Source organism: Engystomops pustulosus, chromosome 10 (genome assembly GCF_040894005.1).
Source record: "Engystomops pustulosus chromosome 10, aEngPut4.maternal, whole genome shotgun sequence".
NCBI classification, from domain to species: domain Eukaryota; kingdom Metazoa; phylum Chordata; class Amphibia; order Anura; family Leptodactylidae; genus Engystomops; species Engystomops pustulosus.
Genome location: NC_092420.1, coordinates 77,822,051 through 77,838,836, shown reverse-complemented (window position 1 = coordinate 77,838,836; position 16,786 = coordinate 77,822,051). Strand labels below are relative to the sequence as shown.

Here is a 16,786-nt window from a genome sequence, read left to right as displayed (position 1 = left end):
ACCTCCACCTAAAGCAAAACGGAAACACAACGCAGCGGATGCGGCATAGAAGCACACAATCCATTGTGAAACCACTCACACAGGGGTTCAACGGTCTAAAATGGAGCATGTAGATGAAGTTTATTTATAATGTTTATTGGGATGGCCTGCAATACCAGACACTGCCTATGGTGATTAGTGGTGCTGTTACAAAACTCAGACAGTCCGTTTAAAGGAAATCTACCATTAAACCATGCACGGTGATTGTGGTAATCTTCTTATGTTTGTTATCTATGGCCTCCTTCCTTCTAAAATCAACATTTATAATTATGCTTGTGGACGTAATAGAAGTAAAAGGAGTTGATCAGGAAATTTTTTTTGATGGTGTAAAAACAATGGCGAATTTCTACTTACCTCTTTCCTTACCTCCAATCCATCCTCCGTTCACTTCTGTTGGTGTACAGCCTATGGCTATGTCCTGTTATAGGTGACAGTGGCTGTGTGCTGTCTATAGGTTGTCACTACTTTATAAGTTCTTTAATATTTTTACACCACCTGTAAAAAAAAGTCATCCTGTACAGCCCCTTTAATGGAGACTACTACTGCAACACTTCAGTGTGAAAATGCCTTCAGATTTATTTGCATTCATTTTTGGAACTGAAAATTGGTTTTATGTATATGAATGAATTATGCAGAATACTCTCTCTCATGGTTACTACCCCAATTCTTTGCTCTGTTGTACATATAAAGCTATGTTACCATAACTTTGTGCAAGAAGTTGCAGCAGGACTGTAACAATTGATTAATCTTCCAGGTTTGTAGCTAAACTTGGCTCAATGTGGTGCACTCTTGTGTGAGATCTCACTGCACAGCCCTTCCACTGGGCATATAGAGCAGATTGATTTGAAATAAAGAACACAACAGTGTAGGACACTTCCCAGTGCAAGTCCAGCTACACTCCTGGAATATAAGTACATTTTCACAGTCCTGCTGCTACTAACAACACACGCAAAGTTATGGTTACACAAATCTCAAGGGTCAATACCTTACACTGACTGCAGCTTTGTAAGGTCAAAACTACTGGTGGTTTCCTTTTAAAGAATTTTAGGACTAATCTGGTCCTGAAATTGTAGCTACTTGCTACTTCCACTAAATGTCCCTACTGTGTATATTTATATAAAGATTGAACTTGAAACGAAATCGGTCATAATTTCTGACAAAGTAAAACTAGAGATTGGTTTAGGTAAAAGCCTGGGATAGCTGTTTAATCATGCCATGATTGTAGAAGCAGGACTGTGAATCATGGATTTTCATTTTGAGATTTTTGATTTTCCAAGCGCACTTGGGATTTGTCCTCACACTGCTGTGCTCTGAGCTCAGTAGCGGATTATAATATTGGTAGTTTGGATGTTAGCCTGGTGCCAAATTCTTCTAGGGGGCCAGTGGTCACCAAAACCAACCAGCAGATTTTATACAGAGAAGAACCCTGCTCTCAATACACATGTAGACAAGATCCATGTCAGGACCTTTGAAGGTCCTCCAAAGGTCCTGAAACCGCAGATTGAAAGCAGTAGGAGGGACACATCCTCCAATCCCCCAGAAGCTGATTCTAGGACCATATGTAGGAAGTGATTCCAGACTTGTAGGGGCTATAATATTCATACAGCCCAGGGCCCACGGCTGTCATAATCTACCCCTGTATGAGCTCTCTAGATTGTGCCGCTTCACAGCTCCTCCCCTTTACTTTGATTGACTGCTGTAATATTTAACCAGAAGCCTACAATAGGAAACTCTCCAATAGCAAAGGGTGGGATTATGGAGCTATTGTAGTACAGCTCAATGCAGAGAGCTAAGAGCACAGCAGTGTGAGAACACTTTCTCAATGCTACAAATCCTGGAATACGCAATCATGCTAGGCATGTGTTTGGTTGATTAGGCACATTGGGGCAGATTTACTTACCCGGTCCATTCGCGATCCAGTGGTGGATTCGGGTCTTCCGGATCTCTGCGGTGGATTCGGGTCTTCTGGCGATTCACTAAGGCACTAAGGTAGTTCCTCTGACGTCCACCAGGTATCGCTGCTGTGCTGAAGTCCGCCGAGGTCCGCCGGAGTTCACGATCTGTTGCTGGGTGCAGGTAAGCATGGTTACCTGCACCCAGCATGGTTACTACCCCAATTCTTTGCTCTGTTGTACATATAAAGCTATGTTACCATAACTTTGTGCAAGAAGTTGCAGCAGGACTGTAACAATTGATTAATCTTCCAGGTTTGTAGCTAAACTTGGCTCAATGTGGTGCACTCTTGTGTGAGATCTCACTGCACAGCCCTTCCACTGGGCATATAGAGCAGATTGATTTGAAATAAAGAACACAACAGTGTAGGACACTTCCCAGTGCAAGTCCAGCTACACTCCTGGAATATAAGTACATTTTCACAGTCCTGCTGCTACTAACAACACACGCAAAGTTATGGTTACACAAATCTCAAGGGTCAATACCTTACACTGACTGCAGCTTTGTAAGGTCAAAACTACTGGTGGTTTCCTTTTAAAGAATTTTAGGACTAATCTGGTCCTGAAATTGTAGCTACTTGCTACTTCCACTAAATGTCCCTACTGTGTATATTTATATAAAGATTGAACTTGAAACGAAATCGGTCATAATATCTGACAAAGTAAAACTAGAGATTGGTTTAGGTAAAAGCCTGGGATAGCTGTTTAATCATGCCATGATTGTAGAAGCAGGACTGTGAATCATGGATTTTCATTTTGAGATTTTTGATTTTCCAAGCGCACTTGGGATTTGTCCTCACACTGCTGTGCTCTAAGCTCAGTAGCGGATTATAATATTGGTAGTTTGGATGTTAGCCTGGTGCCAAATTCTTCTAGGGGGCCAGTGGTCACCAAAACCAACCAGCAGATTTTATACAGAGAAGAACCCTGCTCTCAATACACATGTAGACAAGATCCATGTCAGGAATTTGAAGGTCCTCCAAAGGTCCTGAAACCGCAGATTGAAAGCAGTAGGAGGGACACATCCTCCAATCCCCCAGAAGCTGATTCTAGGACCATATGTAGGAAGTGATTCCAGACTTGTAGGGGCTATAATATTCATACAGCCCAGGGCCCACGGCTGTCATAATCTACCCCTGTATGAGCTCTCTAGATTGTGCCGCTTCACAGCTCCTCCCCTTTACTTTGATTGACTGCTGTAATATTTAACCAGAAGCCTACAATAGGAAACTCTCCAATAGCAAAGGGTGGGATTATGGAGCTATTGTAGTACAGCTCAATGCAGAGAGCTAAGAGCACAGCAGTGTGAGAACACTTTCTCAATGCTACAAATCCTGGAATACGCAATCATGCTAGGCATGTGTTTGGTTGATTAGGCACATTGGGGCAGATTTACTTACCCGGTCCATTCGCGATCCAGTGGTGGATTCGGGTCTTCCGGATCTCTGCGGTGGATTCGGGTCTTCTGGCGATTCACTAAGGCACTAAGGTAGTTCCTCTGACGTCCACCAGGTATCGCTGCTGTGCTGAAGTCCGCCGAGGTCCGCCGGAGTTCACGATCTGTTGCTGGGTGCAGGTAAGCATGGTTACCTGCACCCAGCATGGTTACTACCCCAATTCTTTGCTCTGTTGTACATATAAAGCTATGTTACCATAACTTTGTGCAAGAAGTTGCAGCAGGACTGTAACAATTGATTAATCTTCCAGGTTTGTAGCTAAACTTGGCTCAATGTGGTGCACTCTTGTGTGAGATCTCACTGCACAGCCCTTCCACTGGGCATATAGAGCAGATTGATTTGAAATAAAGAACACAACAGTGTAGGACACTTCCCAGTGCAAGTCCAGCTACACTCCTGGAATATAAGTACATTTTCACAGTCCTGCTGCTACTAACAACACACGCAAAGTTATGGTTACACAAATCTCAAGGGTCAATACCTTACACTGACTGCAGCTTTGTAAGGTCAAAACTACTGGTGGTTTCCTTTTAAAGAATTTTAGGACTAATCTGGTCCTGAAATTGTAGCTACTTGCTACTTCCACTAAATGTCCCTACTGTGTATATTTATATAAAGATTGAACTTGAAACGAAATCGGTCATAATTTCTGACAAAGTAAAACTAGAGATTGGTTTAGGTAAAAGCCTGGGATAGCTGTTTAATCATGCCATGATTGTAGAAGCAGGACTGTGAATCATGGATTTTCATTTTGAGATTTTTGATTTTCCAAGCGCACTTGGGATTTGTCCTCACACTGCTGTGCTCTGAGCTCAGTAGCGGATTATAATATTGGTAGTTTGGATGTTAGCCTGGTGCCAAATTCTTCTAGGGGGCCAGTGGTCACCAAAACCAACCAGCAGATTTTATACAGAGAAGAACCCTGCTCTCAATACACATGTAGACAAGATCCATGTCAGGACCTTTGAAGGTCCTCCAAAGGTCCTGAAACCGCAGATTGAAAGCAGTAGGAGGGACACATCCTCCAATCCCCCAGAAGCTGATTCTAGGACCATATGTAGGAAGTGATTCCAGACTTGTAGGGGCTATAATATTCATACAGCCCAGGGCCCACGGCTGTCATAATCTACCCCTGTATGAGCTCTCTAGATTGTGCCGCTTCACAGCTCCTCCCCTTTACTTTGATTGACTGCTGTAATATTTAACCAGAAGCCTACAATAGGAAACTCTCCAATAGCAAAGGGTGGGATTATGGAGCTATTGTAGTACAGCTCAATGCAGAGAGCTAAGAGCACAGCAGTGTGAGAACACTTTCTCAATGCTACAAATCCTGGAATACGCAATCATGCTAGGCATGTGTTTGGTTGATTAGGCACATTGGGGCAGATTTACTTACCCGGTCCATTCGCGATCCAGTGGTGGATTCGGGTCTTCCGGATCTCTGCGGTGGATTCGGGTCTTCTGGCGATTCACTAAGGCACTAAGGTAGTTCCTCTGACGTCCACCAGGTATCGCTGCTGTGCTGAAGTCCGCCGAGGTCCGCCGGAGTTCACGATCTGTTGCTGGGTGCAGGTAAGCATGGTTACCTGCACCCAGCATGGTTACTACCCCAATTCTTTGCTCTGTTGTACATATAAAGCTATGTTACCATAACTTTGTGCAAGAAGTTGCAGCAGGACTGTAACAATTGATTAATCTTCCAGGTTTGTAGCTAAACTTGGCTCAATGTGGTGCACTCTTGTGTGAGATCTCACTGCACAGCCCTTCCACTGGGCATATAGAGCAGATTGATTTGAAATAAAGAACACAACAGTGTAGGACACTTCCCAGTGCAAGTCCAGCTACACTCCTGGAATATAAGTACATTTTCACAGTCCTGCTGCTACTAACAACACACGCAAAGTTATGGTTACACAAATCTCAAGGGTCAATACCTTACACTGACTGCAGCTTTGTAAGGTCAAAACTACTGGTGGTTTCCTTTTAAAGAATTTTAGGACTAATCTGGTCCTGAAATTGTAGCTACTTGCTACTTCCACTAAATGTCCCTACTGTGTATATTTATATAAAGATTGAACTTGAAACGAAATCGGTCATAATTTCTGACAAAGTAAAACTAGAGATTGGTTTAGGTAAAAGCCTGGGATAGCTGTTTAATCATGCCATGATTGTAGAAGCAGGACTGTGAATCATGGATTTTCATTTTGAGATTTTTGATTTTCCAAGCGCACTTGGGATTTGTCCTCACACTGCTGTGCTCTGAGCTCAGTAGCGGATTATAATATTGGTAGTTTGGATGTTAGCCTGGTGCCAAATTCTTCTAGGGGGCCAGTGGTCACCAAAACCAACCAGCAGATTTTATACAGAGAAGAACCCTGCTCTCAATACACATGTAGACAAGATCCATGTCAGGACCTTTGAAGGTCCTCCAAAGGTCCTGAAACCGCAGATTGAAAGCAGTAGGAGGGACACATCCTCCAATCCCCCAGAAGCTGATTCTAGGACCATATGTAGGAAGTGATTCCAGACTTGTAGGGGCTATAATATTCATACAGCCCAGGGCCCACGGCTGTCATAATCTACCCCTGTATGAGCTCTCTAGATTGTGCCGCTTCACAGCTCCTCCCCTTTACTTTGATTGACTGCTGTAATATTTAACCAGAAGCCTACAATAGGAAACTCTCCAATAGCAAAGGGTGGGATTATGGAGCTATTGTAGTACAGCTCAATGCAGAGAGCTAAGAGCACAGCAGTGTGAGAACACTTTCTCAATGCTACAAATCCTGGAATACGCAATCATGCTAGGCATGTGTTTGGTTGATTAGGCACATTGGGGCAGATTTACTTACCCGGTCCATTCGCGATCCAGTGGTGGATTCGGGTCTTCCGGATCTCTGCGGTGGATTCGGGTCTTCTGGCGACTCACTAAGGCACTAAGGTAGTTCCTCTGACGTCCACCAGGTGTCGCTGCTGTGCTGAAGTCCGCCGAGGTCCGCCGGAGTTCACGATCTGTTGCTGGGTGCAGGTAAGCGCGTGTCCAGCGACACTTTTTTTTAAAAAATGCGGCGGTTTTTCCGAATCCGTCGGGTTTTCGTTTGGCCATGTTCCCCCCCGATTTCCGTTGTGTGCACCACAATCCGATCGCATGCGCCAAAAACCCAGGGCAATTCAGGGAAAATCGGCGCAAAACTAAAAAATTTGAGTAACCCGGCGTAAAAACGCGATTCGGGCCCTTAGTAAATGAACCCCATTATGTGTGTGAATTTGTAATATCACACCCTTTGTGCAGCGCCATTGGGTATATTTTCACAACATTATATAAATATACATCAGGGCTTCATGAAAGCAGCTACTATTTTGGGCTAGGCACCAGATTATGCCTGAAAGAGCTCCAGTTGGCCTGATAGGGCTTCCATGACCTCCCAGTCTTACCAGGAAACCCCAGAATTGCCCTATTTTTCCTGTTACATCTACACTCAGGGTATCCAATTTCTTTCTCTCTCCAATCTGAAAGATGAGATTTGTATTGTTAATGTGACACCAATAGCATAGTAATGTAGAGCCCAAGATGGGGTGTCTGAAGTGACCCTCACAAAGTGAACCTCACATTGTGGCCTCTAAAAGTGACTCATCCCAGGAAAAATATGACTCTTCTCTGTTCACTTTCACATGACTTTTTTTAAAGGTTAACACATAAAATTCTAGAATGGATTAATGTGTATATATACACTCACCAGTCACTTTATTAGGTACACCATGCTAGTAACGGGTTGGACCCCCTTTTGCCTCCCGAACTGCCTCAATTCTTCGTGGCATAGATACAACAAGGTGCTGGAAGCTCCTCAGAGATTTTGGTCCATATTGACATGATGGCATCACACAGTTGCCGCAGATTTGTCGGCTGCACATCCATGATGCGAATCTCCTGTTCCACCACATCCCAAAGATGCTCTATTGGATTGAGATCTGGTGACTGTGGAGGCCATTTGAGTACAGTGACCTCATTGTCATGTTCAAGAAACCAGTCTGAGATGATTCCAGCTTTATGACATGGCGCATTATCCTGCTGAAAGTAGCCATCAGATGTTACAGGGTACATTGTGCTCATAAAGGGATGGACATGGTCAGCAACAATACTCAGGTAGGCTGTGGCGTTGCAACGATGCTCAATTGGTACCAAGGGGCCCAAAGAGTGCCAAGAAAATATTCCCCACACCATGACACCACCACCACCAGCCTGAACCGTTCATACAAGGCAGGATGGATCCATGCTTTCATGTTGCTGACGCCAAATTCTGACCCTACCATCCGAATGTCGCAGCAGAAATCGAGACTCATCAGACCAGGCAACGTTTTTCCAATCTTCTACTGTCCAATTTCGATGAGCTTGTGCAAATTGTAGCCTCAGTTTCCTGTTCTTAGCTGAAAGGAGAGGCACCTGGTGTGGTCTTCTGCTGCTGTAGCCCATCTGCCTCAAAGTTCGACGTACTGTGCGTTCAGAGATGCTCTTCTGCCTACCTTGGTTGTAACGGGTGGCGATTTGAGTCACTGTTGCCTTTCTATCAGCTCGAACCAGTCTGCCCATTCTCCTCTGACCTCTGGCATCAACAAGGCATTTCCGCCCACAGAACTGCCGCTCACTGGATGTTTTTTCATTTTCGGACCATTCTCTGTAAACCCTAGAGATGGTTGTACGTGAAAATCCCAGTAGATCAGCAGTTTCTGAAATACTCAGACCAGCCCTTCTGGCACCAACAACCATGCCACGTTCAAAGGCCACAAATCACCTTTCTTCCCCATACTGATGCTCGGTTTGAACTGCAGGAGATTGTCTTGACCATGTCTACATGCCTAAATGCACTGAGTTGCCACCATGTGATTGGCTGATTAGAAATTAAGTGTTAACGAGCAGTTGGACAGGTGTACCTAATAAAGTGGCCGGTGAATGTATATATATATATATATATATATATATATGTATGTATAGCAGCAGTTCATCTGCAGGTCGCTTTAATTCCTCCATTGCAGTTCATTAAGTGTCCGCTTTGATCCCATGGCTTATTGAACATCCAATTTTCTGCTCATTAGAAGAAGTCCAGTTCTCTCTCGAATAGAATTTATATTAGAGATGTATCATCCTATAATCACTGTTATAAGGACGCTCATATATGTCCTTAAGTCTTATCCCTAATTCCACATCACCTGATCTGCGGACCCCCACATGCCCGGAGGAGGGAGGGGGAGAGAGGGGGGAGGGGGACAAATCCCAAAACGGCCATCTTGACTTTGGTGAAACCTCAGACCGGGGAAATAAATGTTTCTGGGGGTCTCCAGCACGTGTGACCATGTACATAATCCATTACAAAGACCAGGAAATCAATACCAGGATATCCGACAACAGCGTAATCACCGCTCGGATAGAGAGCATCATAAAAATGGGAAACTGTTCTCCAGGATTCCATGTAATGAGATGCCATGAACATTAGAAGGGGCTGCAGGAGATGATGGTTTATGAGAGCTGACATGGAAATGTATTAGGAGCTTCCTTATGGAACTCAGGTGCAGAGAAATGAAATTTTAGTAACACAAGGGAACGACAGTCCAGTTCTTACAATCAGTCCTATCAGGTGTTGTTCCCGTTACGGCTACATTTTCGGAAATGATTCCCAGATCTAAGCCTTAGTTATTGGTGTACATAAAAGAGGACTTGTCACTTCTCTTGACTCATTTTTTTAGTGAATATTTGGAGCGTCCTGTTGCTCTGTGTTATATTCTTAAAGGGACACTATCACCATATTTTACCCAAGTAAATTCTTAGCCCCCTCAGTTAGGGGTATGAAATGTCCATTCTAGAACTTTATGTGTAATCTTACTAGTTAACCTTTAAAAAAAATCTCCTCCAAAGTCATTTGAAAATGAGCAGAGATGAGTCATATTTTGCGTGGGATGAGTCACTTTTAGAGGCTGCAATGCGAGCTCTTGAGCTCTACATTACTATGCTTTTGGTGTCATATTATAAACACAAATCTCAGCTTTTAGATTGGAGAGAGAAAGAAATTGTATACTCTGTATGTAAGGCAATTCTGGGGTTTCCTAGTGAGACTGGGAGGTCATGGAAGCCCTATCAGGCCAACTGGAGCTCTTTATGGCATAGGCTACATTCACACGAACGTATGGAGGACGTATATACGGCCGACGTATATACGGCCAATATACGTCCCCCATACACTCCTATGGGCGCACGGCACCCTACGGGAGCGGTACGGTGCAGCACACGTGCGGCACCGTACCGTTCCGTATCCGGGAAAAAGATAGGACATGTCCTATCTTTTCCCGTAATACGGCGCCGTGCGCCATAGGTTGCTATGGAGAGGGGCGGGGGTGAGCTGCGCTCACCTCCTCCTCCTCTCCCCGTACACTGCCGTTGCCCGCTACGGTACGGTACGGGCGGGCAACGGCAGTGTGAATATAGCCATAGTCTGGTGCCTAGCCCCAAATAGTAGCTGCCGTTATGAAGCCCTGACTCAACCTGGAGAGACCAGGTCCTTAGGTGCTTAGATGCTCCCTGGAAAATGCATCTCCACTGGGATGAACCAGGAAGCCGTAACCACTGCCACAGCAACTTTTAGAGAGTCTCCCAGTCTCTTCTAAAATTATGCAGAACTTTCACAACCTTGTGGGATTGGACTGACCTGAAATGAAATTGGTTGAATTGAACTTTTGAAAATGTTGCACTTATTCAGCAAATTACAATCAATATCCATCCTGATAAACCAGGGACACTTACTCATAGATCCAGGCACCGTGACTGTGGTGATCTTCTTATATTTGCCATCCATGGGCTTCTTCCTTCTAAAATCAGCCTATAAATTATGCTAATGAGCCTGAAGTGCTGGGGGGTGTTACCAGAACCCATCTGTGCTGTAGCTTCATTGGTGTGAAGAGGGAACAAGGGTAAGAGTGAGATGTGTAACAGCCTGTGAAGCTACTACATGAAGGGACTCTGGTAATGCCCCCAGAGCCCTATAATGCCCCATCTCTACTTGTAATCACTTATAGAAAATCAAAGTCATATGTGACTTTACTCATAGATCCAGGTACCGTGACTGTGGTAATTTTCTTATATTTGTTCTCCATGACGCCCTTCCTTCTAAAATCAACATTTAAAATGAGCCAGAAAGGCTCTGGGGGCATTGTCATGCTTGTCTGTACCTTAGCTTCACGGGCTGTTACACTGTGTAAGTAACTCCTACTGTGTGGTAAAAAGCGCTGGGAGGTAGGGGAAAGCTCTGTATAAACAGGGGAGAAGGGGTGACAGTGTAACAACCTGTAAAGCCGATGCAAAGTGGGGCTCTGGTAACGCCCACCATCATATTTTTCATTAGCATAATTATAAAAGTTGATTTTAGAAGGAAGGAGGCCATGGATAAGAAATATAAGCAGATGACCACAGTCACAGTGCCTGGATCTATGAGTAATGTCCCTGGTTTATCATGATGGATTTAGATGTCCCAACAACAGATCTTTGATCACACACAGGTTATTGTATTAGAACACATAACGTATAACTTACACTACAGATCTAAAAGGTAAAAAATCAGATGTCAGAAAATAATGTAACGAAAATAAAACCAGAAAGAATTACTTACTAAAATATACATTTTATGGCTCATACATTGCATAGAAAGGAAAGCTTTACCTATTAATTATCCACACAATCGCCGTAACCTGAAACATTCATTTAACAAGTTATTCAGTGTGGAATGTGGAGAGGATAAAAATAAATAGCAGAAATTAAAAATCAAAAAGCGGAAGTCTGTTTTTTCCTGCTCTGCTGTATATTTACACCAAATAAAAGGAGAAAATGTCAAATTGTATAAGTTACGCAGAGGATGAGCTCCATCTAGACACATCTCCCATGTACAAGTAGGCTTCATGCCCACAGGCCAATAAATATGTACAAAATTATAAAAACTGTTTTAATGAAAAAATTAACCGGTAGCTTTTTAAGGGATAAATATTCCCCCTCCTCACCAGCCTCGGCTGTGAGACCATCAGGGAAACTCCTTTATCTGAACTTCTTAAAGGGGTTTTCCATGAATCCTCATACAGCACGTTGGGGCCCAGGGCAGGGTGTCCAAGATTAGAAGGTGTACTTACCCTGCTCCGGGTCCTTAGCTCTAGTTTTTGTGGGACCTGTTTTGGCCAATAAGGGGTTTCAAAAGTAAGGTGGAATTCCCACGACCGTATGGAGTACGGATACGTCCCCATAGACGACAATGGCGCACAAAACGATACGTTGTCACCCACGTGCAGCACCGCACCGCTCCGTACAAGGGGAAAAGATAGGACATGTCCTATCTTTACCCATGTGCATGGCCGTAAGACGTGCATCTCTATGCACAGGGGAGTGGTCACCCCTCCTCCTCTCCAGCGCGCCGCCCCCAGCGGGCATACATTCACGTACATGAGGCCTAAGTCCTGTGGTCTGTGGAGGACACTGGTTTGCTGAAGCGGGTACCATGATCTTGAACACTTCTGTTGATGCTGTAGACCAGTAGATCCTGTGATTCCCATAACCTATTCTGCATCATTTCAGTAGTTTATATAGGTTTATTTCACATAACCTGCTTCCCTGCCAGTAGTGTGTGGTAAGTAAAAGGGAAGGTGCAGCTGCAGTGTGTGCCTCTGTTTTCTCTCCTCCACACTCAAGCAGCTTCCTCCCCCCTCTACACATTCATCCGGGTAATATGAATTATATAAAGTACTGAAATAATTCATAATGCTGACAAAGGCATTTTTAATATAAGTATCAGTACAGCACAGACTATGGGAACCTGTCACCATAATACTGACATTCCTGCTGCCAGGTTCACTTTAATGGAATTCCCCTTTAAGGTACAGACATTTGGCTTATGTATGTATTCAAAAACTGTTTCAAAAGACCTTAATCATTCATTATGTAAGAGGCCTACCAGAGACATTTTTGGAACCCCCAACTGCCAACCCCCCCTTCCGAAATAAAAGCATTGTTGGCGAGCCAGAACATAGACCTCTCTTGTGAGACAGAGAACAAGCTGTGTTTTCAGGATACAAGACTTCCTGAAATATTAATGAGCTCGGACTTTTTGCCTAAAATCGGCCGTTGCGAAGAAGCGAGACCTTTACCCTAAATCCGTCGCAGCACAACACCCTCCAAACTTTCTGCGTTTCCTTCCCATCGCCGGGTTTATTTTATGCTCCCGCACTCCGACACCGGGCACTTGGAAATAGGCGCAGCACAATTTAGTTCTGTCAGAGAGCTGCTTGCAGGCAAGTGCGGACCTGAGGCGAATGCACAATCGCCTCCGATTTATTGTATGCAAGGAGGTTTACCAATAAAATACTTGTCGTTTTTTTTTTTTGGCATTTATTATTTATACTTAAAATAGAAGCAAGGAAATATTCCCAGGGTCGCTTTGTTACATCCGACATTGATGTTCAAGCTGCTGTAATTAAGCAGAGTTTTTTGGTCCGCAGCCAATAGGAGACAAGCGATTGAGCCCTCCATTGCTCTCGTATGTCGACGGAAATAGGTACAAAGAGCGCACCTGGTTTTAATAGGTGATGCCCATAAATAATAGTTACGCTACCTGCTAATTAGCAATGGCTGTGGGACCAGCTCCTTCCACTATTCCAAGAATTTCTGGAATAATACCAGCAGGGTTTATATGGAGATGAATGCCCTATCTGCTATATGGAGATAAATGCACCCGCACCGATACGTATGCCTTTAAGACATCCGAGAAATTCATTGTCTGCGCATCTTGGTACTAATTGGGAATATGTGTCTTTATCCCCAGGGTTACAGGCGCTGCTTCCTCAGTACTTACGAGTTAGATTTGTGAGAGCTGCACTGTCCTACATTTCATGCAACTCCCAGGGATGGATGGAGTGCCAGGCAGGGGAATGTTGGTGCCACTGTGATGCCGCCTACCCACAATGCAACTGCCCAGCCGAAGACATTCAGATACTGGAGAAGAGTCTTACCCAGACACAGGACCAGGCAACGGGCCAAAACAAAGAGTTTGAGGAATCTGGTAAGTCCCTAAATGTAACTCATCACTTTGTGCTTTGAAAAAAAAAAAGAAATGCACAGAACAAAAGACACAAACGTTTTTATTTTTTTTTTCACTTTTTCTTTTTGACAGTTGTGTTTGTTATTTTGGCAAGGGTTTCTGGATACATTTTACACTTTTGATCTATAGAAAGTAAATAAATAAACAAATGAAATCCAAAGAACAAAATAAAACAACACATAAAACAACCTGGAACTTGAAATGCACATGCGCCTTCATGCAATTTTGAAGCAAAGATTCAAAATGCAAATTAAAAGTGAAAGATACAAATAGAAAAAAAACACACACAGCGCATGTAATATCAATAAACATAAGATATGATTCTAGTAACCCACACTAGAGCTTCTTTACATGAAAATTGGGTTTCTTCAATGTCCTATGCGGCGCCACCTGGTGCCTGTATCCAAATTGGAACATATAGCAAGAATGGGGCGAAGAAGGGGAAAAAAACAGGCAGTTTCAAAATATGTTTAATTCATATACAAGTGAATACACAGACAACGCGTTTTGGGGCCGTACTGCTCCCTTCATCAGGTCCAAATAAGAACTCATGCAAGAACGCGTTGGCTAAGCTTTGCAATCCGGCCGGCACTTGGGCTTCTCTACTGTATTCGTGAAGACAATATTTCTACCCTACCCATCCCCCCCATATAGTAAGCTAAGGGTTCTGGCTTAAGTTCCTATTTGGACCTGATGAAGGGAGTAGTACATCTCAGAAAGGACATTGCCCGAGTATCGACTTGTATATTTCATGTTTGTATCCTCATTCATCCCATTAGAAGGTAAAACCCCTGATTCCCCATTATCATCTGAGAAAAAAATAGGTCATCATCTTTTTTTTTGAGAACCCACTTGGGGTTTCTGTTGTACAAGACTTGAAACAGTCACATTTCCTGGTGCAAAGCCCGGAATTGCAACTTTTTCCCCCTTACGCCACCTCCACACCAAGAGGGTGTTGTGGTTCATGGGTGGGGGCCATTTTGGTTCTCAAAGTAGGCCGCCTCGGGGTGTTCCTGCCCAGCACTTGCATATTAGCTATATGCCAGGAACTGGCACAGGTGCAATTTTACTTGAAGCAGGACCTGACATAGAATTTCCCAGCAGAGCAACCAGCCAGTGTAAAGATCAGGAAGCCAGAGCCTCTTGATATATCTGGAACACGCAGGGGGGTTGGGTCTACCATCATAAAAATGGTGACTGTGTAAAGTTATGATGCCTTACATGCAATGGGAGGAATGTATTATTACCATAGGGCCAGTGGGGTAACTAGAAGCTAATGGACCCCAGTGCAAAGTATGTGCCATATAATGTATGGTATATAGTAATAGACTTCTCATATGGGAAAGTGACACTATAAGGGCCCCCTAAACCTCTTGGGCCCAGGTGCGATCGCAACCTCTGCACCCCCTCTAGTTACGCCCCTGCATAGTGCCTGTTTTATGGCGGGTGATCTCATGTTTTTTTCCTTAGTTTTGGCAGTATTACAGACTATTGGCGCCAGAATAAGCTCGATTTTCCAACCCTCACACTTTTTTTTTTTGGCGTCTAGTGTGGGTGGGGCTTTGGAGGCCAAAATCCTAACTGCATTTACTTTGCTTGTGGTGTGCGAATTAATTATGGCTGTGTGCCACAACCTACATTACTATTGTTTCATTTGACTACGTTTTTGCTCTATAATATCTTAATTTATTTATGCCCCTCCCCCCCCCCCCAAAAAAAAATCGGTACATTGCTATGAAATATGATGACGCTATAAAAATAAAGATTATTATTTGTATTATTGTACAAGATCCTACAGAAGGTGCGGATTACTTGGTTGACTGATGGTTTCTAAGACGCACGTTTAAGAGTGACATCCATTATGGCTGCACTTCTTGTTATCAGCGCCGGGGCCTATGAGTTGATACGGTTTTGTGACCCTTTTATCAGCATGGATTGGCATACACGGACACTCATCAGACCATGAGACGTTTTTGTGATCTATAACTGGTAGCAATCATGGAAGAAGAGGGATGATATTTTTCTTCTCTCCTCAGTAATCTTATTGAAGGCATTTTTTTTCCCCTGGCCGACACAGCTAATAACAGGGAATAATCGATTGTATTCAGCTGCCGGCACATGGAGACAAGTATTAAGGTTTAGGGTCATTTTAACACATTCCTGTACATCACGTAGATAAATCCTCTGAACTGCGGTATACATATGGTGCAGAGATGGTCTTGGATGCTGATCCTTTTGTTAATAGCATCAAGGGCATCCAAGGGGTTAATTGGAGGAACTAAAACTATTTTTTTGCACTTCTGCAACGAGATCCAATGGGTTTTCACATTACCCCAGACAGGGGCCTAACTAGGAGAGGCTGGGCCCCATTCCCCCATAGAATCACATACATTTATACACTCATATATACACACATTTATATATACACACACACACATATTCTGCACTCATACACATACATTTATACATTCTTACACATTTCTACACTCTTACTCACATACATACATACACATCCATATATATCCATGATAATGCCTTCATTGAGAAGGTGAAATGTGCCGCTCCGAATTATTTGTCAGTTTTTTTGTATACCCATAAATGCACTCTTAAATACATTTATACACTCATACATACAGTATATACAAACCTGTACAGTATATAAACACAACATATGTACACATCCTTACATTTATACACACATACAGTATATGCAGATATACACAAATAGAGCATATACATATGTACATCATATACCTAGTAATATAGTATATATACACATATATACAGTATGAACACACCATATACACACATACTGCATAAACATACACACATACATATAGCATATAGACATTATACATACACATACAAACAGTATATGCACGCCAAACATCGTATACATACACATACAGTATAAAGACACATAGATGCAGTATAAACAGCATATACATACAAATACAGCATATACACACACATATAGCATATTCACACATAGAACATCTACACACACATACATCTACACACACAATTACAGTATATAGACACCATATATATATATATATATATATATATATATATATATATATATATATATATATATATATATAAGTATATAGGCATCAACACACATAGAGCATGTACACACATGCATACAGTATTCAGAGCATATACACACAGACAGCATATTCACACATACAGAATATACAGACTCGTGCAACATTTA

General features: G+C 43.0%; 1 protein-coding gene across 2 annotated transcripts in view; it reads left to right on the top strand.

Annotated features, from left to right (window-relative positions):
* The window catches only part of BRINP2 (BMP/retinoic acid inducible neural specific 2), a 234,740-nt gene that overhangs the window by 185,851 nt on the left and 32,103 nt on the right, over positions 1-16,786 (top strand). For both annotated transcript variants that reach the window (XM_072128734.1, XM_072128735.1), the window contains exon 6: positions 13,291-13,527. In XM_072128734.1, coding sequence (XP_071984835.1) covers positions 13,291-13,527 — 237 coding nt within the window. The remainder of the gene's footprint in view (positions 1-13,290; positions 13,528-16,786) is intronic.